The sequence below is a fragment of the Rhincodon typus genome, unplaced genomic scaffold, assembly GCF_021869965.1.
Source record: "Rhincodon typus isolate 14 unplaced genomic scaffold, sRhiTyp1.1 hic_rhity00002000, whole genome shotgun sequence".
NCBI classification, from domain to species: Eukaryota; Metazoa; Chordata; class Chondrichthyes; order Orectolobiformes; family Rhincodontidae; genus Rhincodon; species Rhincodon typus.
The window spans coordinates 1,651-25,000 of record NW_025967638.1 but is presented as its reverse complement, the minus strand read 5'-3'; the positions used below and the strand labels follow the sequence as shown (position 1 = coordinate 25,000).

Below are 23,350 nucleotides of genomic sequence, written 5' to 3'. Positions count from 1 at the left end.
CCTCTCGAACCAAGGCTCCCTCACTTAACTGCATCTTCCCTGCCTGACTGGGACAAACATAGCGATTGTATGCAGTATGCATTCCTTAAACGATCTCCACATTTCAATAGTGCTAGTCCCTGACAGCATCTGTGCCCATTTTGTTACCTAGTTCTTGCCTAACAATTATAATCAGGGGAAGGGTAATTATAAACCTTGCCCTGCTGTATGTACCTATCCTTTTCCATCTCTATTGTAAGAGTATGATTGCTGAATAAAGGTATGAGGGAGAAGCTGGGCAGAATTCTCTGGAAGAGGAGCCTAGCAAGAAAGACAGTGGAACAGCAATGGCAGGAGTTTCTGGGAGTAAATCGAGATGCAGCAAAAATTCATCCCTAGGAAAAATGAAGCATGGTACAGGGAGGATGAGGCAACCGTGGCTGACTAAGGAAGTCGGGATAGCATATAATGTGGCAAAGGGCAGTGGGAAACCAGAGGACTAGGAAGCTTACAAAGACCAACAAAAAGAAAATAAGGAATAAGATTAAATGTAGGTAAGCTAGCCACTTTCATAAATGAAGACTGAGTTTCTCTAGATTATATAAAAGGGCAAAAGTGGACATTTCACTTATTCACTCTCCTTCTAGATGAAGGAACTGTGGGCATTCTAGCAAGTTTGCAGATGATAGAAAGATAGGTGGAGGGACAAGTAGTATTGAGGGGAGGCTGCAGAAGGATTTGGACAAGTTAGGAGAGTGGGCAAACTAGTGGCAAATGGAGTACAATGTGGGAAAAGTGAGGTCATGCACTTGAAAAATAAAAGCATGGACTATTTCTAAATTGGGGGAGGAGGAAGAGAAGAGAAATTCTTGAGTGCATCCTGGACTAAACTTGCAGGTTGAGTCAGTCAGGAAGGCAAATGCAATGTTGGCATTTATTTTGAGTACTCAAAATAAAAAAGCAGGGATGTACTAAAGCTCTGCTCAGGCCATGTTTGGAGTACTGTATGCAGGTTTGGGCCCCATATAATCAAGAAGGATGTACTAGCCCTGGAGTGGGTTCAGAGGAGGTTCACAAGAATGAAAAGGTTAACATGAAGAATGTTTGAGGACTCTGGGACTATATACACTGGTGTTCAGAAGGATGAGGTGGGGGAGTCTAATTGAAACTTTCAGAATACTGAATGGCATGGACAGAGTGGATGTTGGGAAGATGCTCCCATTTGTAGGAGAGACTAGGACCTGAGTGCACAGCCTCTGAGTAAAGGGAAGACCTTCTTGGAATGGCGATAAGGAGAAATGTCTTCAGCCAGAGTGGTGAATCTATGGAATTCACTTCCACAGAAGGCTGTGGAAGCCAAGTCATTGAGTATATTTAAGACTTGAGATAAACCCTTGAATGTCAAGGGTTTATGGGGAGGAAATGGGAGAATGGGGTTGAGGAACATTATCAGCCATGATTGAATGGCAAAGCAGACTTGATGGGCTGAATGGCCTAACTTCTCTTGTCTTATGGCTTTGGAGGAAATGTGTGTTGCCTCCAACCCACATTTTAGCAAGTGATCTTTTCAATTCAGCCATCCTGTTCCATGGTGGCAGCAGAGCAGGGGTCTCCTGGGGCACTGTCATTTTGTTACTGTTCCCAGGGTGGGACTCTTGGAGGACCAGAACACTTTGCAGAGACCTTAGCAGAAGCCCTGAAGCTGTGCATGAGACCCCAACTTTCTTTTGAACAGAAAATTGATTTGATTCTTGTGTAACTTTTTTCTTTCTTGGTGAAAAGTGTACTGTTCTCTCTCTCGATACAATGCAATATTGTCAAGATACTTGCCATCAGAAATCATTCATTCAGTTTCTGCCCACTTCCCACCTGCCCCAACAACAAAGAGCAAATTAGATACTGAAGTCTCATTATGATTTGTCCCAGGTCTGTTTTGGAATAGATTTAACTGGGTTATTATTTGACTGTCCTAAATAGCAAAGTGTAGGGTGAGATTTTGGGGGTGGGAACAAAAGTAGACTAGTCAGTAACTTTCTCTCTAAATGCAAGATTGTTTTAAATTTTTTATTTTTAAAGCAACTTGGAAACATGAATGTATTTTACTTGGCTTCTTCTCCAAGCCAAAGGAGAAGATCAAGATGAGGTTGATTGGCTCACTGAGCTGGTTTGTTCCAGAGACATCCTGTTACAGTGCTTGGTAACAGAGGCTGCATTGTGGATGTTAACAAGCACTATAACAAAACATCTGCAGAACAACAAACCAGCTCAGCAAGCCAACCAACCTCAACACCCACAACCCAAGCTACAGACCTACTCCAACCTTAAAGTTCAAGATTGTTGTAAGCAACTTGACATGGTCTCTTGTCTTCTGGATCTAACACTTCTGAAACTTGCTTAATAGCTCCAGGTTTGACCTGATGAGGCACTTTAGCATACTACTGTGCTTGGAGGAATTGTTGGGATGAAGGTTCTTGATTTTTAACTTGAATTGGTGTTGCCCTAAACAGGTCAAGTTCTTGCAAAGGTGTTAAGCAATGCTTCAAAAATTGCTTAGTTTCTATCTATATAATGTCTTAACTCTGTTTTGGATATTTCTAAAAATCTGCAGTTGATGATCCCTTAATAGATGTTTTAAAAAGTTTGGTTAACAGCCTTCCTAATCAATGTTAGCAACATATACAACTGTACTTGCTGACCTTATTCCTGCCACTGGACCTTCAATGTCTAATATTGAATTTACTTCCCTATGGTAATATCAGCTGATGGTGGTACTGGACAACTCAATTCCTGTGGTATTTAGCTTAGTATATCAAAGTTAACTGTCCCATTAGTTAGTCACTAATGCACTTCCAAGGGATGTTAATGCTTTTAACAACTCTTTTAATCAAACAGATGACAGTTTGGCTGCACATGTTCAAATCTTCCTGAACTGAGTGGTTCACTGTTGTTGGAAACTTGGTTTTGTGATCATGCTATGATATAGTAGGCCATTAAGTCCTTCAACCCTACTGTGCCAGCCAATAAGACTCCCCATCTACCCCACCCAACAAGAATTTATCCACTGGGTCTAAATATTCAAAAGCCCAGGCCTTGATCTACCAAGGTACACAGTCTCTGAACTCTCTGGCATTTATCTTGCCTGTCCTGAATGGATGGCCATGGTTTTTTTAAAAAGAAAAAGTGGCCCTTTTAGTTCTAGTGTTTTTTTTTTTGGAAATATCCTTTCCATCTCTACTTCAAGACTGCTCAGGAGCTTAACATTCAGCCTATTCACCTAAAACTTAAATGCAAATGAGTCAAGCATGTCCATCTTCTGAGCTAGATGGCTGGCTTGAGTCAGTGACAAACAGCACAAGTTCAATTCCTGCACTAGTTGAAGTCCAGCTTCATGGTAACTATTTAAACCTCCACCCTTGCCTGACATGTTTGTGACCATTGGGTTAAACCACTAGTTGGATAAGGCCAATCCTGTGGTCCTCTGGAACTGACTTCGTTCAAATGAAAAATTTTGAAGCAACCTCAAATATGGTATACCATGTCTTATAATTGAACATGAAAATACTTCCTTGCTCCTCTTCAAAGAAATTTATAATTGCAGGTATCACTTGCATCCTAACTATTTATCTCATGCACCAGAACACATTCTGTTCTGGTTTTTAAACCCTTTTATTCTCCAGCAAAAACTTCAGTTTTCCCAACTTATTCCATCTGCCAGACTTTTTGCTAACTCACTTCAACATATCCATTTGCACATTCCCTTGTCTTAATTTACTTGCTTTCCTGCCAACCTCTGTCTGCCTGAATTTATGATGCCTTTGATTTTTAGGTGAGATCAATGTTTAAAAAGTTGAGGTCTCAGTACACTCTGAAGAACTCCACTCACACTTTTTTCATAGTATATTTTGCTCCCAGTTGAGCAGTTGTCTATTAATGCTAATTATTCCCTAAATCTTTAAATGAGGCCTTATTCTACAATAACACTTTATTTTATCAAGTGCCTTCTCTAAATCTGCAGTTTTGTCCAGTGGCACTCTTTAAAAACTGAAATTGACTTTGACTTTAATTGAGAGCAGTATGTTGTGAATGGATTGTAGAAGCTGGTGCTGTATCTTTTTAGAGAAGGCTAAAAAGAAATGTGGTGGTTAAGAACTCTTTCAGTGGATGAAGGATCACTTGCCCCAATTTCAGGTTTTTAGGGTGATTGGCAGAAGAACTATGCTGTCATTAATCACTCTTGCACAGCTGAATGTTAGACCATAGTGGACCACATCCAAGAAATTGGATAATCCTCAATCATTGCAAGTAAATTGGAAAGAAGAGACAAACGGGCTCCTCTAAAGGAGCCCATGCAGAATCACTTGGCCAATGGATAAAGCTTGCTGGCTGGGCTGGCAAAGGTATGGAAACACTGGTAGGAGAAAATTGTCAAATTCAGTATGGGATGTCTTTAAACTGCAGTACACTAATACTACAAAGTATCTGTCTCAACCAATTTATTTCTTACTGCTTACAATTTGTTTATTAATCGAGTTGCATTTCTTCAGGTATTTTTACAGGATGGAACTTGCATATGGTATGGAGAATGTGGGACAGATCCTGCCACACACAAGCGGTATAATTGTAAATATAATGGACCACCAAAAGCACTACCAAAAGCAGGATATGAATTAATTGATGTAAGTGATCTATGACTATCTGAACTTTGAACTGTGGGACTGCCAAATCCTGAAGCATCTGGATGGAAGGATTTTATTGCAAACTCTTAAATATTTGGGCAGGCTTGGCTTATGCCAGCAGAGAAGCTACAAATTTAAAGATTTATCAGTGCTTTAAATGAAATCATTTTATGGTTTCAGCAAATAGCTGTAAAACAGTTAATTTTACATGATACTGAGCTTTGGGGAAATGGCATCTTTAATTCTCTAACTTGCAAAAAAAACTTGCTCTAGTTGTAAGCAGGTACACCAGTTGGCTCAATATAACTGCTTGGCTCTTTCTGATGCTGATCTGCCAGCTGAAATACTAGCCTACGAAATGTATCAATTCATCACTGATGTAAATGTGCAGTCAGTTGATCCATTGTAGTCAGATTTCCTGGTTTAAGTGTCAATGGTCACCAATTGTAGACAAACATCTTGCTTAGTGATGCCTTGATTTTTGTATTTAGTAAGGTAATGGAATACACAGCACAAAGACACCAATATGCCCAACTAGAGATAGTAGGAACTGCAGATGCTGGAGAATCCGAGACAACAAGGTGCAGGGCTGGATGAACACAGCAGGCCAAGCATGCCCAACTAGTTCATGCTCCACTTTGAGCCATTCCTCAATCTATCAGACTTCTCTATTCTCAATTTTTTTTTTTTTTTAAATCACTGCTAATCCACCAAGCCTACAAGTCTTTAGACCAGGAAGAAACTGGAGCAACTGGCAGAAACCAATGCTGATGAGGGAGAACATGCAAACTCTACACAGTCACCAAGGCTAGAATTCAACCTGCCTCTCTAGCACTGAGGCAGAAGTGCTAACCACTGAGCCACCTTGGTGTCATTCCTCTTCAGTATATCTCTGGCTAGTTGCTTCAGCCACTTCCTCTGCAAACAAGTTCTGCATTCCTTTTGGGCCAAAGTCTTCCCCTGAATTCCCTTTCATGGCTTCTGTCCTCCACAACAGGAAACATTGTGTATGCAACATGGGACTCTTATTTCAAAGACTGCCTCAGGATCACCCAATAGCTGCTGCCTTCCAAGATAAACTTGATCCAGCAAATTTATCCCTTTTGTGACAGGTTGCACTTGTGTTTTTTTTTTGTCATCCTTCTGAACCTCCTTTCACTGTAACTTTAAGTTGTTCAAATGTATCTAAATCATGCTCCATCTCTGCATTCCTATTCAGCATCTGATTTCATTCAGCCAGTATGGCCATGTCTAGAGCTCTAGAATTCCCCCTGTTCCTTCATGGTGCCTTAACAGTTTTGATCACCTAATCTCATCAACATAAAGCTGACAGTTCCAGTTCAATGTTTTTAGAATGTAAAGCTCTAAGAATTACTCCTAGCTGTTTTAATAACATGCCAGTTTTCACTAATCTTGAACTGACAGTTGAATCACTTTTTTGTGCTTTTGTTAAATAAACTGTCTTCTGTTATGACAGTGACTTTTAACTCTTCTTTGTAGGAATTGTGCCCCAGTTTTCACTATGGGAATCTTAGTCTTTGCTGTGATGTCCAACAACTACAAACACTTAAGGATAATATGCAGCTACCACTGCAGTTCCTGTCCAGGTATTCATTCTTATCTTCTGAATTAACATAATCAACACCAAGATGGATTCAGGTTCAGGTTAACCCCTGTTCCTTGATTTTCAGAAAGGGTTTGTCTGTGAGCCTTGCAGGTAAGGTAATGTTCATTTACATGTCTGTTACCCTCTGGGGACCTAACTCCAACTTAGTGATCTGACAGCAGTTAAGAATCAAATGCACTTGCATAGGCCTGAAGCTGCATATAACTAGGTAACTCCAGTTGCATTGACCAATAAGCATAATTGGCTAGTGAAATGAGACTAGCACTTCTGAATTTATTTTCTATAGTGAATTGAAACTCTTCAGTGTAGTCCAGGCCCCTGGATTACTGGAGTGACCATCATTTGTGATGTAAACATCTATAAGACAACCGTGGCTTTGGCTTTTCAAAGTTGAGCCTTTGAGTGCTGCCATAAAGGTCATGGAAATTCTTTTGGGTGTTAAATGGCAAAAGCTGTCTTTTTAAACAGACAAAAGAAACATGTTTTTTTAAGTGACTTCCTACCCATACCTTAACTGGTTAATAACCAGCATCTGTAGGAGTTCCACATTAGTAACTTGATCTTCAAGTTCATTTGCAGGCACCACAAGTAGAAATCATCAGCATTTGTTGCCTGTCCCTACTTACTCTTGAAAGTGAGCCATCTTGAACTGCGTCCTTTAGGGTGTACACCCCACTATTTTCATGTCTGTTCACACATCTAAATGTTCCTATTGTAATGGAATGTACAATTCCATTATTAAATAGTCACTGTCATGTTGCAGATCCCTATTTCAAGAGTTAAGTTGATCACATTACTATGCATCTGGAGTCATGTAGACCAGACTGGATAAGGATGGCTCACCTACATCCTGAAGACATCAGTAAAAACATTTTTAAAAAGAAAAAAAAAATTAAGTGGCTGTCATTCCAGATCTTCATGGCTTGAAATGCCATCAACCATGATGGCTCCAGAGCATTAGCCTGGGCTTCTAGATTACTAGTTCAGTGACCACGACAATGAATGACTGACTGACTACCAAAAAAAAAAACTTTAAATTTGAAGTGATCTCCTAGAGAAAATCAGAATGAGGAGGATAACCTTAAAACCAGGTAGAGGGGTGATAGGTATCTCTAAACATGGGTACTAGAAATTTTGGAATTATCTGGCTGCCACAACATCCTGTTAGATGTCAACTGAAGACTTGAATACAACTATAAGTTTGCTAGGCAAGAGTATCTTGATGTGCAGTCAAAACAGCTTAATGCTTTTTTAAATGCAGTAAATTTAGATCATGACCAATTTGGAACAAGCTCAAAACTGAACAGCAGCTTGGTCTTTGGGGACAGGGGCTAAGCACTTAGACCAGTCTAATGAGGTTAATAATAAAATTGCTCTTTCTTTTGTAAAAGAGGCTGTTTAAGTCTCCTGACTATCTGTCTGAAACATTATCTTGCAGGTGTCCATCCTGTTTCCACAATTTTATGACCTTTTATTGTGAACTGACCTGCAGTCCCACTCAGAGCCTGTTTCTGAATGCCACCAAATTTGAGAAATATGTTCAAGACAAAATCAGCATCACAGAAATAGAATATTACGTTGGATCACACTTTGCAAATGGTGAGAGACCAGCTTTCATGAAAAAGTAACAAGCACTTTCTCTTTAGAAAGAGGACAGTTTTATAGAGTAGTAAGGGTGTGGAATGCCCTGCCTGCAAAAGGTAGTAGACTCGCCCACTTTAAGGGCATTTAAATGGTCACTGGATAAACATATGGATGATAATGGAATAGTTTAGGTTAGATGGGCTTCAGATTGGTTTCACAGGTCAGCACAACATCGAGGGCCTGTACTGTGCTGTTGTGTTCTAGATGTCATGATCACAATGTAAGATTAAGGGTTGTGATTCTTTAGAACTCTTCTTTGCAGTGGAAGTGGGCTTTGAGTAATCCTAAGACACTTGTTTTTTTAAATTTTTGAGCAGGTTGGGGGAGAAGAGGCTACATATTAGGGTAACATTTCTGGCTACTTCCAGTCAGATCACACTGCACCAAACTGGAGGCTGTCATCCACTGGTGACTTTTTTTCTTTTCCTTGTCCTAACCATTAGGACAAATTCTCTCATCCCTGATAATCATCATACCAGTGAGATCCCTCCAATTCAATGCTTCATTTGAGATTTTTGTTTCTTTCATGCAACAGTTTTTCTTTTCCCTCTAACTTTACCTGAACCTGATCAGCTAGGTATCCTCTAACAACTAGTTCCAAGGCTAATGTCATGTTCTAGTTGTCTTAAACCCCATCAGAATGAGACCTTTCTATGACTAGAAAGGCAGTGTGCAAATGTAGGCAGTGCTGCATAAGTGGCCAAGTGACTAATCTGACTTGACTACAGTGCATCTCCTCTTGAATTTGTAAACTCAAGCCAGCTCTAGGAGAATGACAGACTTTGCATTAAATGATTTCTCTCTCTTAAAATTATGTTTCGGATTTGGTTGGTTTTTTCCTTTGGATTATTTCACTAACTTCAGTTTTTTGAGTTTGGACACATTACCATGCAAAGTAACTTAATCTCATAACTTCCTTGCATGCCAAGAATAATACATTGGAAGTCATTCACTGTAGGAATTAAGTAGCAATGGTCTATTTAAACCACTAGACATGCATATCAAGCAGGATTTAGTTACTGAGTTGCAAACAATAGTGTTGCACTTTAACTGTCTGACCACGGCTCCTGAATTAATGTCTTCTTCCAGCCATGTACAATGCCTGTAAGGATGTTCAGTCACCATCCAGTAATGACAAAGCTCTGGGGTTGCTTTGTGGAAAAGATGTAAAAGAGTGCAATGCAACCAACTGGATTCAATATATGTGTAGCACAAGTAATGCACAGACTCCTTTCAACATTATTCCCATTTTCAGTGGTAAGTTGTGGCTTTTTAATTTAAGCATGTGTATTTACTTAAGTAAATCTCAATCTTGTCTTCAAGGACCTAGTTAACTTCTTGTTTGGTGCCTGTGCATTGAAGTTCTTAGGCTTCATGAAATTATTGCATTAAGCTTAATTTGATTAGATCCAAATGCCTTAACAATAAGTGTTAGAAAAATTAAACCAAACAATTCCTAATAGGTGTAATGTGCATTAAAACCCTCAACAGTATTCCAATTGAACTGATTGAAAATGAGTTCGCCTGCTCTGATCCATTGCCTAAAGCACAATGGATGAGTGACTGGGGGTAACATTTTAAGTGCTGGTTTCCTTGCTTCAAAACATTGACAGCAAAATGTCTGTACATACAATATCAACTAAATACATTTTTCACCCTCTATCATTCTGGAACAATCCCCTTGAAGTATGTAATTAGGCACAAGAGATTTGGCATATCTGAAAGGAGTTGCTCATTAATAGCACTATCAAGGCTTTCTTTGTAAACAGTGATAGCAACTACAATAGTAGACATGGTTGGTAGTACTGAAAACATATTTTCTCCTTTTTTTTGGGTAGATAATCCAATTGGAAGAATGATCCCAATGAATAACGAAACAAAAGGCTGCAATGAGACACTGGATGATGGTTCACCAGCATGCAGTTGCCAAGATTGTTCACTGGTTTGTGGCCCAAAACCAGCACCCCCACCACCACTTATCCCATGGACCATTTTTGGTTTAGATGCTATGGCTGTTATAATGTGGATCTCCTATCTGATCTTCCTGGCTATCTTTGGGGGAGCAGTTATTAGCATGTCTTATTGCAGGTAACAATTTTACACCAAACCTAGTGTAATTTAAAGTTCTGAAGTGCATTCATTGTCTAATCTTGCAATTAATACACCTACAGGAAAATGCACATGGTGACTGAATATACACCAATCAGTGATCCTCGTGCAAATCATGTGGTTAACAGGCATCATGATTTAGGTAGGTTACTCACTTGTTGAAATTGTGACCCAATTTTGTAAACAAAACAGATTATTCTGGCTGTATAAATGATTCTTCACTTTAATGAATTAAGGAGCTTGCTTCTGTTAGGCAATTAAACATTGCCTAAATAAAGGGGCATCAGTGTACTTTCTTGATCACTTGCCTCCTATTCTCTCCTCCAGATAATATCTCTTGCTGTGAACAACTTGGTGCAAAATCTGAAGCTCTCCTGCGTGACCTATTCACAAAATGGGGGTCCTTTTGTGTGAGAAAACCTCTTCTAGTTATTATGGTGACCATTATTGCTGTGGGAGTCTGTAGCTCTGGTTTAGTATACATGAAAATAACTACTGATCCAGTTGAAATCTGGTCTGCCCCATCCAGCCAAGCTCGCAAGGAAAAGTATTATTTTGACACCCACTTTGGACCTTTTTTCCGCACAGAGCAGCTAATTGTTACAGCTCCAAATAGTTCATGGACCACTTATTCTCCTTATCCCTCTGGGTCAGATGTGCCATTTGGCCCTCCACTGGACAAAGACATCCTACATCAGGTTTGTGCTTTTAGATTCAGTAATTTTACTCTTTCCTAGTGCACAAGAGTTGAATCTGCAATTTAATAAGAGATCAGCTTCTATTTCTCAGCATCTGAAATCACAATGTTTTATCCCATCCAAATCCATCAAGGGCTGATAACCAGGATGGAGGTAAATTACTTTATTACTTCTTTCCTTTAAAATTTTTCTATGTAGGGAGAATGCAATTGATGCCTCACTCCATAGGAGTGTGGATGTAAATAAACTGAGCTTCTTGAACCTGTCATGCTGTTTCAAATCTGGCTGATCTTCCACTTTAAAACGCCTTCCCACAGAATCCCCAAACCCCTAGATTTCAGATTAACAAAATCTAAAATGCCTTGTTCAAACTGAATAACTGACCCTGCACAACTGTCTGGGCTAGTGTAATCACCCTGAAGTTCATGGTTGTTTTTTTTAAATCTGGCCAAAAATGGCTTGCCCTTTCTGCAGAGAGCTTTCTGGACTTTCCAAGACTAATGTTGCAATAGTTAAGGGAAACATAGAGGCAGCTGTTTCTACAACCTGTGGACATGCTAAACCTGTCCTAAGAATGTTTGTTTGAGAACCATGCAAGTTTGGTTTTCTAAACTTTGCATCTAACCATTGTGCTAAAAGATTGACAGCACAGAAGGACTGACAATTAACCTATTGTATTCATGCTGGCTCTAAGAGGCCATTCAAATACTGCCACTCTTCCAACCTCCCCCTCCACACAACCCTTTTTCAGTATTTAAAATCTTAACAGTCAAAACATTGCTCAGTTTGTACAGCACAGACCAGCTAATGTTTCCTAGGCACAAGAGAACACTTGTTGCACAAGGGCACTTGATTTTTCTAACTGGGGAAAAGTGCTGTTTCCAATTTAAGACTTCTTTCTTTCTTTCTTTAGGTACTTGATTTACAGGATGCTATTCAAGATTTGGAAGCTTATTACAAAAATGAAACTGTGAAGCTGAAGGACATCTGCTTGGCACCATTGGCTCCATATAACAATAACTGTACCATCCTGAGTGTCTTGAACTATTACCAAAACAGTCATGCTGTCCTCGATCATTCTGTTGGTGATGACTTTTTTGTATATGCTGACTACCATAGTCACTTCCTGTATTGCACTAGGTATGTGACTATTAACTGGCTAGAATCTTTCTTCTACACCATGATCTGCCATGACTTGGAGCTTTCAATCTTTGGAATAAGGATTATGTACTTCATGGGGCAAGATGAGCAAAACTTTACAATTCATGATGCCCTGGGGTTTGAGGTAGACTTTAAAAGTACTGGCTACATGGGTGCCAATCTCCTAAATTGGCAGTCCAAAGATGCTGTTTGTCTCCCATCTAGGATGTGCAAAACCAGGTCCCATAATCTGTTAACTTAGCAACAGGAAAATCTACAGAGCTGTGGACAAAGCAAGAATATTGAACTAATCTTTCAAAGCACAATGTGATGGTCTGAATATCCTTGTGCTATCTTGTTTTTGAAATCTGTCAAGAACCACTTTAAGAAAAAGGCAGAATCTAATCAGGCCAGACTCTTCCTGTCAAGGGGGAAAAAGTGTTGTTAATGTTTTGGGTCAGACCCTTCAGCTCTGGTACCTATTGGAATCATCAACTGAATTAAATGCAACACCATTTTTAAACAATATTTAAAACAAGGGGACCAGCTTCACTGGACCCAAAAAAGTTAGCTCCCCTTTCTCCTTCATTTTGGAAGGCCAAGTGTGAATGCAGAACACTGGGTTAATGGCAGGATTCTCAGCAGTGTGGAGGAACAGAAGGATCTTGGGGGTCCATGTCCATAGATCCCTCAAAGGTGCTACCCAAGTTGGTAGGGTTGTAAAGAAGGTGTATGGTGTGCTGGCTTTCATTGGCAGGTGAATTGAGTTTAAGAGCTGCGAGGTTATGCTGCATCTCTCTAAAACTCCAGTTAGACCACACTTGGAATATTGTGTTCAGTTCTGGTCACCTTATTACAGGATGTGGAAGCTTTAGAAGGTGCAGAGGAGATTTACCAGGATGCTGCCTGGACTGGAGGGCAGCTCTGAGGAAAGGTTGAGGGAGACTAGGGCTTCTTTCACTGGAGTGAAGAAGGATGAGCGGTGACTTGATAGAGGTGTACAAGATGAGAGGCAGTGGATAGTCAGACTTTTCCCCAGGGTGCAAATGGCTATTACAAGGGGCCTAATTTTAAGGTAATTGGAGGAAGGTATAGGGGAGATGTCAGGTAGGTTCTTCACACAGTGGGCATGTGGCATGTGCTGCTGGCAGTGGTAGTGGAGTCAGATACTGTAGAGTTTTAAGCAACTCTTAGATAGGCACATGGAGGATAGTAAAATGCAAGGTACTATTCCTAGTAGTAGGATAATAGGTTGGCACAACATCCTGGGCCAACAGGCCTGTACTGCCTTGTTCTGTTCTTTTCTCTCTCTCCTGAGATACTGTCAAACCTGCTGTTTTTGAGCAATTTTTATTGCCTGATGAATAAGATTTGAAAAAAGAACATGTACTTCAAAAGCAGTACTCACCTAGACTCTAATTTTGAGGCTGTTTTAAAAGTACTCACCTGTGGTGAAGCCCAAGAACCAGTTGACTTGCTTCCACTTGTGGCAGACTTGCAATTTTAATAATCCATCTGAAATTATGCCTGTCTGGGTCTATTTGCATGGCAACTTTCACTTGCAATCAAGCTTTGAACAGACTATTAGCTAAAATTTTGCAGACTGTACTGCAAAGAATGCAGTAACATTCAGAAACAGGCTTTGTTTCAACAAAGCTCTATAGCTTGTCCTCTGATTTTCAGTAAGGTTATACTTGTGACCTTGAAACATAGATGCCTTAATTATGTTGACTGACCATGCTTAATCTCACTACATAAACACAGACCACCTTATCTACAAACACTAGTCAGTCCTTTGGTTTATCTGACACTACTTCTTTCTTTAAACCTGTTCCACTTAGCCTGCAATTTGGCCCATATCCCTCTGCCTTTCCTATTCATTCATGTGCCTGTCCAAATGTCTTGAATGTGTTGTAGGTGTACTTTGTCTCTACCACTGCCTCTGGCAGTTCATTCCACTTCCAGACCTCCTCCTCCTTGAAGTTGCCACTCAGTCTTTTCTTTTTCCCTTTTTTAAATATGTCTGCAGTTTTGATCTTCCCTTCATCCAAGGTGAATAGCAAAGATCTTTTCCCTATCTATGCCCCTCACCCCTTAAACCCCTAATAAGGAGTGAAGACAGTCCCCACCTCCTTTCAAACACCAGTCCTGGCAAATCTCTTCTGAACCCACCAATTTAAAGTGCTTCCTATAGCAGGGTGACCAGAACTGGCCACTACTCCAAGTGGTCTCACCAACATCCTGTAGGATGTCGTGTTGACATCGTAACTTGTGTGTTTAGCATGCTTGCCTTCATTACTCAGCATTGAATACAATCAGCTTGTCCACAAGTGATTGCCTGCCTGTTTTCAAGGAACTCATCACCTGACCCCTAGATGACTTTGACAACACTACCCAGGGCCCCAACATCAACTAAGTCCTCCAGAATTGTTTTGTTTCATTCCCCCTCCCCCATTCAGCCCAACTAGTCCACACTTCCCCTCCAAAGAGCATTCCACCACCCCAATCCCTGTATTTCCCATGATCAAGCCACCTAACCTGTGCACTTTTTTTCTCGCAAGAGAACCCATGCAAACTCAACACAGTTGTCTGAGGCTGAATTGAATGTTTCTCCCTAGCACTGCTGCTCAGTGCTAACTACTGAGGCACCATGCCATCCTGCCTAGTTTATTTAGTAACAAAATGTAATACCTCATTTATCCAAATTGAACTCTAGCTGCCACTTGGCCTGTTGATCTAATGGATCAAGATCCCTTTGTACTCCTGGATAACCTTCTGTCCACTATACCACCAATTTTTATCACTTGCAAACTTACTAACAATGCCTTGTGATTTGTCATACAAATATTTGTGAAGCACAAACAAAAGTGGACTTTTGGGAAGGAATGTGCAAAATCTCAACCAAGCCCCCGAATAAATCCAATTGAATGGAAGGTGCTTGCATGAAACCTGTCGTATACCAGTAGATTTTCTTATTCAGAAGAGCAGGATATGATGAGTGAAGTTCACTTGTGACATTAGTTTGTAGCTATGGTTTGATTTAAACAGTTGACAATATTTTGTTTGCTGTGGCTACAACCTTGCTTAAAGATAAGCCTATTGAAATCCAAGTTAATTGACTGCAACTCTAATTTTAAACTCTGTTTAAAACAGGGCACCAGCTTCCCTGAATGATACAACTATGCTTCACGATCCCTGTTTGGGCACATTTGGTGGACCTGTTTTTCCATGGCTGGTTCTAGGTGGATATAATGGTAAGCTAGCCTCTTAGTTGGAGCAAGTGTTTCTGATCCTTATTCAATTATTTTACTTTGTTTTCAGGTCAAGCTCTTCTACTAAAAATCGGTAGTTTGTATGTCACTATTGAAACACTTCAATTTGAAGTAGTTCAGTCAGCAATCATAGTTGCTATTTCTAATAGTAATTTGTAATGATTTGAGCAGTAAATTCTTGCTTTAAAATAAACACCTTTAGCAGACGTTGGTCTTCAGGTCAGATATTTCAACTGACTTTTACATGCATAGAATTTCCTCAATGCAGTACTCTTAGACTGTTTTTAAACTAACTTCCACAAAGAACAGTTGTTTGACCCTCCAAGATGAGCTGTTGAATCAAGTGATGTCTCTAGTTGCCATTTTGGCAGGGTAAACACCACTACATTCTAGGAATTGCATTGTCCTCAGACAACTGAGCTTTCCCTGTCCTCTCCAATGAAGTTGTGTACACAAACATGGAGAGACTTCAGATTATGCACCATGTAGATGGACACAGCCTAACTTGTATTTCTGCCTACAAGCCCACTTACTACTTGCCTATCTAAAATTGAGCCCAGATGCCAGTTTAACTGGTGAATCTGGACATGTTTGAACCTAGCTATGGTATCTGTGTTTATTATATGTTCAGGATTTACTTGGGTAAGAAAAAGGTTGCTGACTTCTGTTCTAATTAAAACAACAGAATAAGCTTGGTAGTATTTGTATTTCAAACTATAGTTGTGGGAGTCTGAAAGGAAAAGCTCACTCCTGCATTGGAAGCTGAATGCAGCTTATTTAGAAAACTAAACTGAAATGATATTTTTGACCTCCACAGGTGATGACTATAACAATGCCACAGCACTAGTAATCACTTTCCCTGTAAATAACTATCACAATGACACTGAGAAACTGAACAAAGCTTTAGCTTGGGAGAAGGCGTAAGTAATCCTTTTTAATCTCTATGCAAGTTGTTGAAAATGACAACAGCTGATTTAAGAACAATTAAAGCATGCGGTACTGGACTTAAGAGCCCCAAAGTACAAGAGCAAGGAGTATCTCAATTTTAGGATACTTGTTTAGCCTCAGCTGAACTATTGCATATAGTTCTGGGCACCACATTTTAGGCCAAATGTGCTGAGTGCTTTTAAGCTGTATAATGGCTTTAAATAGCACCAAGTGAGGCATTTCTTCTAAAGATTAGAAGCTGGGATGATTCCCTTTTTGAGGGAATCAGATGGAGGTATTTGATCAAGAGGCCTCATCTGAGTTCATTCTCTCTCAATAGTAATTAATCAGCAGCAACTAACTTCAGTGAGTAGTTGGGAGCTGTCTCCTGGTGGAGGTAGGTGCAATTGAGCTGTTCAAAAGGGAATTTCTGGCAAAGATGCTCAGTCTTGAGTTGGTGCAGACACTTCTGCAATGAAGAAAACACTATTTACAAAAATTCATAAGTAAAACAAATGATTAAAATTTGTTTAGAATAGTCTGTCAAGCACTAGACTGCCCAAATAACACTATCTTGTCTTCTCCAGACTTATTGATTTTCTGAAAGCTTACAATGAGTCTAACTTGACAATTGCATTCTCAACTGAACGGAGCATTGAAGATGAGATTAATCGTGAGAGTGACAGTGATATCAACACCATTATCATTAGCTATGCAGTCATGTTCTTGTACATCTCCATTGCTCTGGGACACATCAGGAGCTGCTGGACTTTCATGGTGGGTATAGATGGAATACTTTTCAGTGGTTAAGCAGTATGCTTAGAATAAGAAACAGGACCAGGCTCTCTGGCCAACCAAGACTGCCAACACAATGCCTTTCTAAATGAAATACTTGCTTCCATGAAGTCCATAATCCCTCTTACCTGTGTAATCACACGTCAAGATGGCTTTTAACCAGTGCTATCATATTCACCTCAACCTCTGGTGGCACCTGCCACTCTTACAATAAAATAAAACTTGCCTTTTTGTCCCTTTTACTTTTTTCATTTTTTTTTCAAAAACCTAGTAATTCTTTTTTACTGAAGGCAAAAATCACTAGTCATAGATTTTTCAGTCAAATATTTCCTTCACTTCTGTGACCAGGCCCCTCTTGTATCAAGAGACAACAAGGTGCAGGGCTAGATGAACACATCAGGCCAAGCAGCATCATAGGAGCAGAGAGGCTGACGTTTCGGGCCTTTCTGCTCCTATGATGCTGCTTGGCCTGCTGTGTTCATCCAGCCCTGCACCTTGTTGTCTCGGATTCTCCAGCATCTGCAGTTCCTACTATCTGTTTTGTATCAATCTTAGTCATTCACCACAGATCCATCTTTTTGTATCAGCCTGCCATGAGAATCCTCATCTAAGGCCTTGCTAAAGTCTCAATGTAGACAGCTACTGCCTTGCCTTTATCAATCATCTTGTCGTTTACCACTTTTTTTGCTTTGACACTTGATACAACCCTAGTGATGAAGGCTAGCTTCTGGATTTGAAATAGTTTGGATTAAATGGTTAGTATTGCAGTCTCCAACAGACTAAAATGTTTTTAAAGTTAAAACAAGAGCAATGTAAGGCACACTATCAAGCAAATATCTTTAGATCTCCAGGTCTGGCAACACTTTTTCGAACTGAACAATGTTTCCAATCTGCATAGCCGACTTGCAGCATAACTATTCCTTTTCACAAATGCTGTCAGTTGTAGTGTTCTTAGGATTCTCAATGCTTGTTTGAAGTTTGCAAATGACTTACTGTCTTTTTTTTTTAAATTGTAACCTTGCTGTAGGTGGACTCCAAGATTTCACTGGGAATTGCTGGTATTGTGATTGTCCTAAGCTCCGTGGCCTGTTCTCTTGGTATTTTCAGTTATGCTGGTGTTCCCCTCACGCTGATCGTGATTGAAGTCATTCCCTTTTTGGTGTTGGCAGTTGGTGTAGACAACATCTTTATCATCGTTCAGACATTTCGGGTACTGATTCTATTCTTGTGCTTCAAGTGTTTTTTTAACCTGCAGTTACTTGCATGTATGCATGAAGTGTCATTTCTTCCATTCAGAGAGACACACGTTTACAGAATGAGTCCATTGACCAACAGATTGGTAGAGTTTTGGGAGAAGTTGCACCAAGTATATTCCTCTCCTCCTTCTCTGAGACAGTGGCCTTCTTTCTGGGTATGTGACTGATTTACTGCAATCTTCAGTATTAAAATTTTAAGCTTAGTTGAGCGAAGGAGGAAAGTACTGCGTAGGGTTTCAAGTGTAATGTCAAAACAATGAAATTTACTAAATACAAATATGCCTTAATATAACCAGTCACTAGTGCAGAACTGATTACACTTAAGTCTAACAGAAATGGGAGGATATCTAAAGTGAGATGGTAAGATGGGAGGATATCTTTAGAGCAGATCTATTGGGCAGGAAACACTTTAGAATTAACACCTAGTGTGTTCAACTTTTAGGTTCATTATCAACAATGCCAGCAGTCCGCACCTTCTCCCTTTTTGCAGGAATGGCTGTACTTATAGACTTTATACTGCAGATAACCTGCTTTGTAAGTCTCTTCGGGTTGGATGTACAGCGCCAAGAGGTGAGTTGTCTCGGTACTAGATTGAGCAGAGTCCTAGTCAGCTTCCATCTTTTTAATTTTCTAAACACTGGCAGCAGAGTGGCGATCCATAGTCTGACAACTTTTTTTTGTTTTATGGTTCTTTAATACCTCTTTCCTCCTCTCCAGCCCTACAACAGGCCACACCTTACCTTCTCATTCTGACTGTGCATTCTACAAATCTGTAGATGTTCTACTTTGTAGAACTTGTGTATTTATTGCCCATCCTTAATTCTCCATGAAGTTATTGAGCTGCATCTTGAATTACTGTAGTCCTTGTGGGTAGTATTGGTCGGGAAGGCAGTTCCAGGATTTGGACAAGTGACAGCATGCAGATTTGGAAATACCACCATTTCTGTGGTTTGGAGAACTTGCAGGTTAAGGTGTTCACATCTACTGTGATACTTTAACTCTTCTTCCTTTTTTTTTAACTTGGAAGGTCATGGGCTTGTTTTGTGGTTCTTTTCTCCGCCCCCCCCCCCCCCCCCCTTCAACTGCCCAGACCCACCATTGACAGATCATGTAAGCATTTATTTTCTGACCACAGCACCTCGTTTCTTTTAAGCTTGCTTTTTTGGCACCTGTTGCAGATCTCACCAGATAGAGGAGACAAGACAAAACTAACAAAGTGTTGTTACTACTCAGAGTAAACGTATGGATATTGTGTGCTGTGTGAAACAAGAAAACATTGGTGGTCATGCGGAAGAACTGCTTTTCAGAGTCTTCAAACATTATGCACCATTTCTATTAACTAACTGGATGCGGCCTGTTGTGGTAAGTGTCAGGAGTCAGAAATTTCTAAGGATTCTACCACTTGTCATATTCTACAGCTTTTCTGAGCTAATAAGCACCACATTTTATTTCTATTCCACAAATACAGGGGAATCTCTTCTCCCTTTACAGACAGGTAATAAGGGCTTGCCTTTGATTTCTGATGCACCTTTTTTTTGTAAGGGGCCTCATGCTAATTGTTAACAGTAACCTTGGCTGGATTTGACTTCTAACAGACCTCAGTCAAGGGGTAAACCTTGGAGCAGCCAGACTGCAAGACTTCACTGAAATTTGGGAGCTTAATGGTTTGTCACATCAATGTTTTGACTAACTCTGAAATGTGACCACAGTCCAAGACTTGGAATATTACTGACATTATTCATAATTCTGGAAATACTTTTACATAAAAACAGTAAGGCCACTTAACATTGCTTCTTTTAAAAGAAGAATCCTGAGGGAAGTCTCTTCCAGAGCAGTGGCAAAGAGCAAAAACTAGCCATTTTAGTAATGGATTAAAATTAGAATTGGCTTTTTCAAATCAAGTAGCCCCAAGACAAAGGATGATAAAGCTGTTTGAATAAGTTTCTCTTTTCCCACTAGATGTGGGGTTTGGGCTGCATGTGTGGAAGAGATTCTTGCTTCTCACTGTATCAATGTTTATCATGAGCAGAGTCAGCCTGAGCCACCAGGTTATGTTCAAACTAAATTAGGCATGGCCATGTCTAAGATATTTGGTTAGATGTTCAATGGGAATGGAGTCCTAGAATTGTTGGGAAGTTCCTCTGGGCTACCCCTAGTAACATTACCTGTCTGAGTAATGCTGGTTTTTAAAAAAAACTTGCTTGAGAATTAACTATTAGACTAATCACCTGGATTTTAAGGTTAATCTTGTATTTATTATAGCTAAGCCATCAACATTGAATTGTTTTTCTCCATAGATATCTGTCTTTGTTGGTCTCCTGGCATTCAGTATTGCAGCATTAAATAAAGTTGAGATTGGACTGAATCAGAGTTATTCAATGCCAGATGTAAGTACACCCTTAATGTTCATCAATTGCTGTAGTAGTGTATTCTCTGAACTAACTAGATTACTCTACTCTACTTTTCCAGGATTCATATGTTCTGCACTATTTTAAATCTATGGCTGAGTACTTGCATGCAGGCCCCCCTGTCTACTTTGTGATAGAAAAAGGACATGATTACACTTCTCTAGAAGGACAAAATGCAGTGTGTGGTGGTGTTGGTTGTAACAATGACTCCCTTGTCCAACAAATTTACACTGCTGCTCTGCTAGACAACTAGTAAGTATTTTAATCAAGGGCATTGCTGTATGCCTAGCATCTTTATCAATCATACAATCCCCAGCTATAGCCAGCAAAACAAACTTTCTTTACCATCCATCCAGGGTAGATATTTTGTAATGTTCTGTTATGTGTTTTCTCTTTTAAAATGTGGCTTCAGCCAAAACAGTGCAATTGATTGGACTGAGACTTTGGGATACACTTGGCTAGCTTTGCTGCCAACTAGGCACTGCGGACAAATAGCATTCTATCGACTTGTGTACAGTGGGCTACTCCGAAGTTGTTCAAAGGTCTAAGTTGAAATGTAATTTGAGGGACAATCTCCACTCCAACTAGAAACATTCTACCCTTGGATTGAACTAATCTGCTTCTTTCCTAGGCTGATTTTTTTAATCAGTGGAGATGGAACAAACAATAGTTCAAATGTTATGAACCAGTCATGTGGCATAAACAGACCCTTTTTGACTTCAAATGTTTGAGTAAATCCTCTTGTACCTTTTTAAAGACTTGGTGACCAATTCTGGACAATTCCAGTTTGGGTCTAACCAGTCACAAAATCTGCAATTGTACTGTCTCCACAAAGACAATTTGGATTTTGAGGTTTTTCCAGTCTGTTTGTTATATAAATAACTTTTTTTTTTTTTTTTTTTTTTTTTTTTCCCCTCAGTACAAGAATTGGTTTTCCACCATCATCATGGATTGATGATTACTTTGACTGGGTGAAGCCACAATCCTCCTGTTGCAGAGTCTACAACACTACAGAGAGGTTCTGCAATGCTTCAGGTGACTGCCTTTTTGACTAATTTTGGCTTAGCCACTGTAGGGAACACACTGCATTTTTTTGCAAGTAGATAAAGTATTTTCCTCCTAAAGGATGTATGGGATACGAGGCCATTGGGGTGACTTTCTTTTTAAAAGCAGCACCTTGCACAGGTGGAAATTTGAGACATTGTAATCCTGCTCCAATTGGCTAAGAGCCAATCAAATTTCAAGTAAACTGTAGACTGTTTAGGGTATTGTGAATTGGGCTACTTGGCTATAATCTTTGTTTCAACTGAGGTTGAAACAGTGAATAGTTGTACTGGTCACATCTTTAGTGTCAAATGATCCACTAAATACCTCACTTCAGGTTTTTATAACTACACTTCATAAACATGGTCTTATCAAGACCAAGTAATTATTACACTTTCTGCTACACTCTCTAATACACCAATATTTCTCTAGCCCTAAAGCCCTGGGGACAAGGATGAAAGATGTTTTGGCCTATATTGGCTGGCTTTCTAGCCAAGTATTTCTAAGAAGCATTGGCCTTGCCTGAAGTCAATGTATAGCATGTTCTGGAGTTTACTGTGGACTAGCATGTGGTCAAGTCACTGCACTCTGTTTCTTGAGCAAGCGTTCTGCAAGACTAATCTTCCTTTTTTCTCTTTGAAAAGAAAAATGGGTTTTGTGCTGAATTAAACTTGAGTAGATCAGATGGCTTTCAAAAAACCATCAAACCAATAACTCCAGGTCAGTCACTTCAAAGACCCAGGGCCTACAGCAAAACAGGTAGCTTTAATTCACTTTTACTGTAGACTCTGGACATGTCTTGGAACGATATCCACAATTAAATTCATTGCCATGATTCCAACTGAAGGTCTCCAAGTAACACTTGAAAATGGTATAGTTAACAACTTCAACTTGGTACTGGTCTAAAAGCACTGACTCCTCCATCCTAGAATGGATGGGACTATACTATACTAAAACCTTCACTCATCAATAGTCTGTGCAAAGGTGTTTAAAAAGGGAGTGAGTTTATGGTACCTTTTTTTTGGGGCATTGGGTAAACTCTTCCTGGTCCCATTTTGGATCTCCTGACTTAAGCCCTGGCCCAGCATTGGTTTTGGTTGTTTTTTAAATATAATGTTGGTTTTTTTTGTGTTCCTCTAGCTTGACACTGCAGGTCAGGCAGCATCAGAGGAGCCTGGTCAACCTGAAAGGTCCTGACTCAACAATGGCTGGCCGGCCAGCCAACCGACCAGCCCACCCAAGCTGCTGTGTTCTTCCATGCTGCATCAATTGACCTCCATCTGCAGTTTGTGCATCTCCCATTGTAAACCAATGTGCTATCTAGTCCTTGAGGTGAAGGTGGGGAGGAAAATTAGGACTCCACCCAAACCTCTGGAAAGGAGCAAACTTGTCCTCTGCTTTTTTTTGTAGTTGAAGAGGATTCTTGTGTTCGCTGCCGCCCACTTTCCCAAGAAGGAAAAGAGAGACCACACGGAGAAGACTTCATGACCTTTCTCCCCATGTTTCTGTCTGATAATCCAAGTCCCAAATGTGGCAAAGGGTAAGGAACTAAATCCTCTCTGCATTCCATAGAGTTTGAAACAAACTTGCTGGAAAAGCCCAGCAGGTCTGGCAGCATCTGCAGGGAAAAAGAGTCACTGTTCTGGGTCCAGTGACCCTTCCTCAGAACAGTTTGAAGTTATCACCTGAGCAAGGGTCATCCTATATTTTTTAGTTATAAACTGACTAGAGAGGTAGGAGGAAAGAACTCCATCTACAGTGATCCATGACTAGCT

General features: G+C 40.0%; 1 protein-coding gene across 1 annotated transcript; it reads left to right on the top strand.

Moving 5' to 3' along the window:
• Positions 1 to 4,509: 4,509 nt before the first annotated feature.
• Positions 4,510 to 23,134, top strand: npc1 (Niemann-Pick disease, type C1; the record flags this gene model as incomplete). Its single annotated transcript, XM_048592901.1, has 19 exons — positions 4,510 to 4,655; positions 6,156 to 6,262; positions 7,721 to 7,881; positions 9,016 to 9,183; positions 9,765 to 10,014; positions 10,098 to 10,177; positions 10,363 to 10,733; positions 11,647 to 11,873; positions 15,027 to 15,127; positions 15,963 to 16,065; positions 16,660 to 16,849; positions 17,895 to 18,077; positions 18,164 to 18,278; positions 18,566 to 18,693; positions 19,357 to 19,485; positions 20,421 to 20,510; positions 20,593 to 20,783; positions 21,451 to 21,566; positions 22,986 to 23,134. Coding segments are annotated over 19 exons (2,990 nt in total), but the record flags the coding sequence as incomplete, so codon positions are not given.
• Between the last annotated feature and the right edge of the window lie 216 nt (positions 23,135 to 23,350).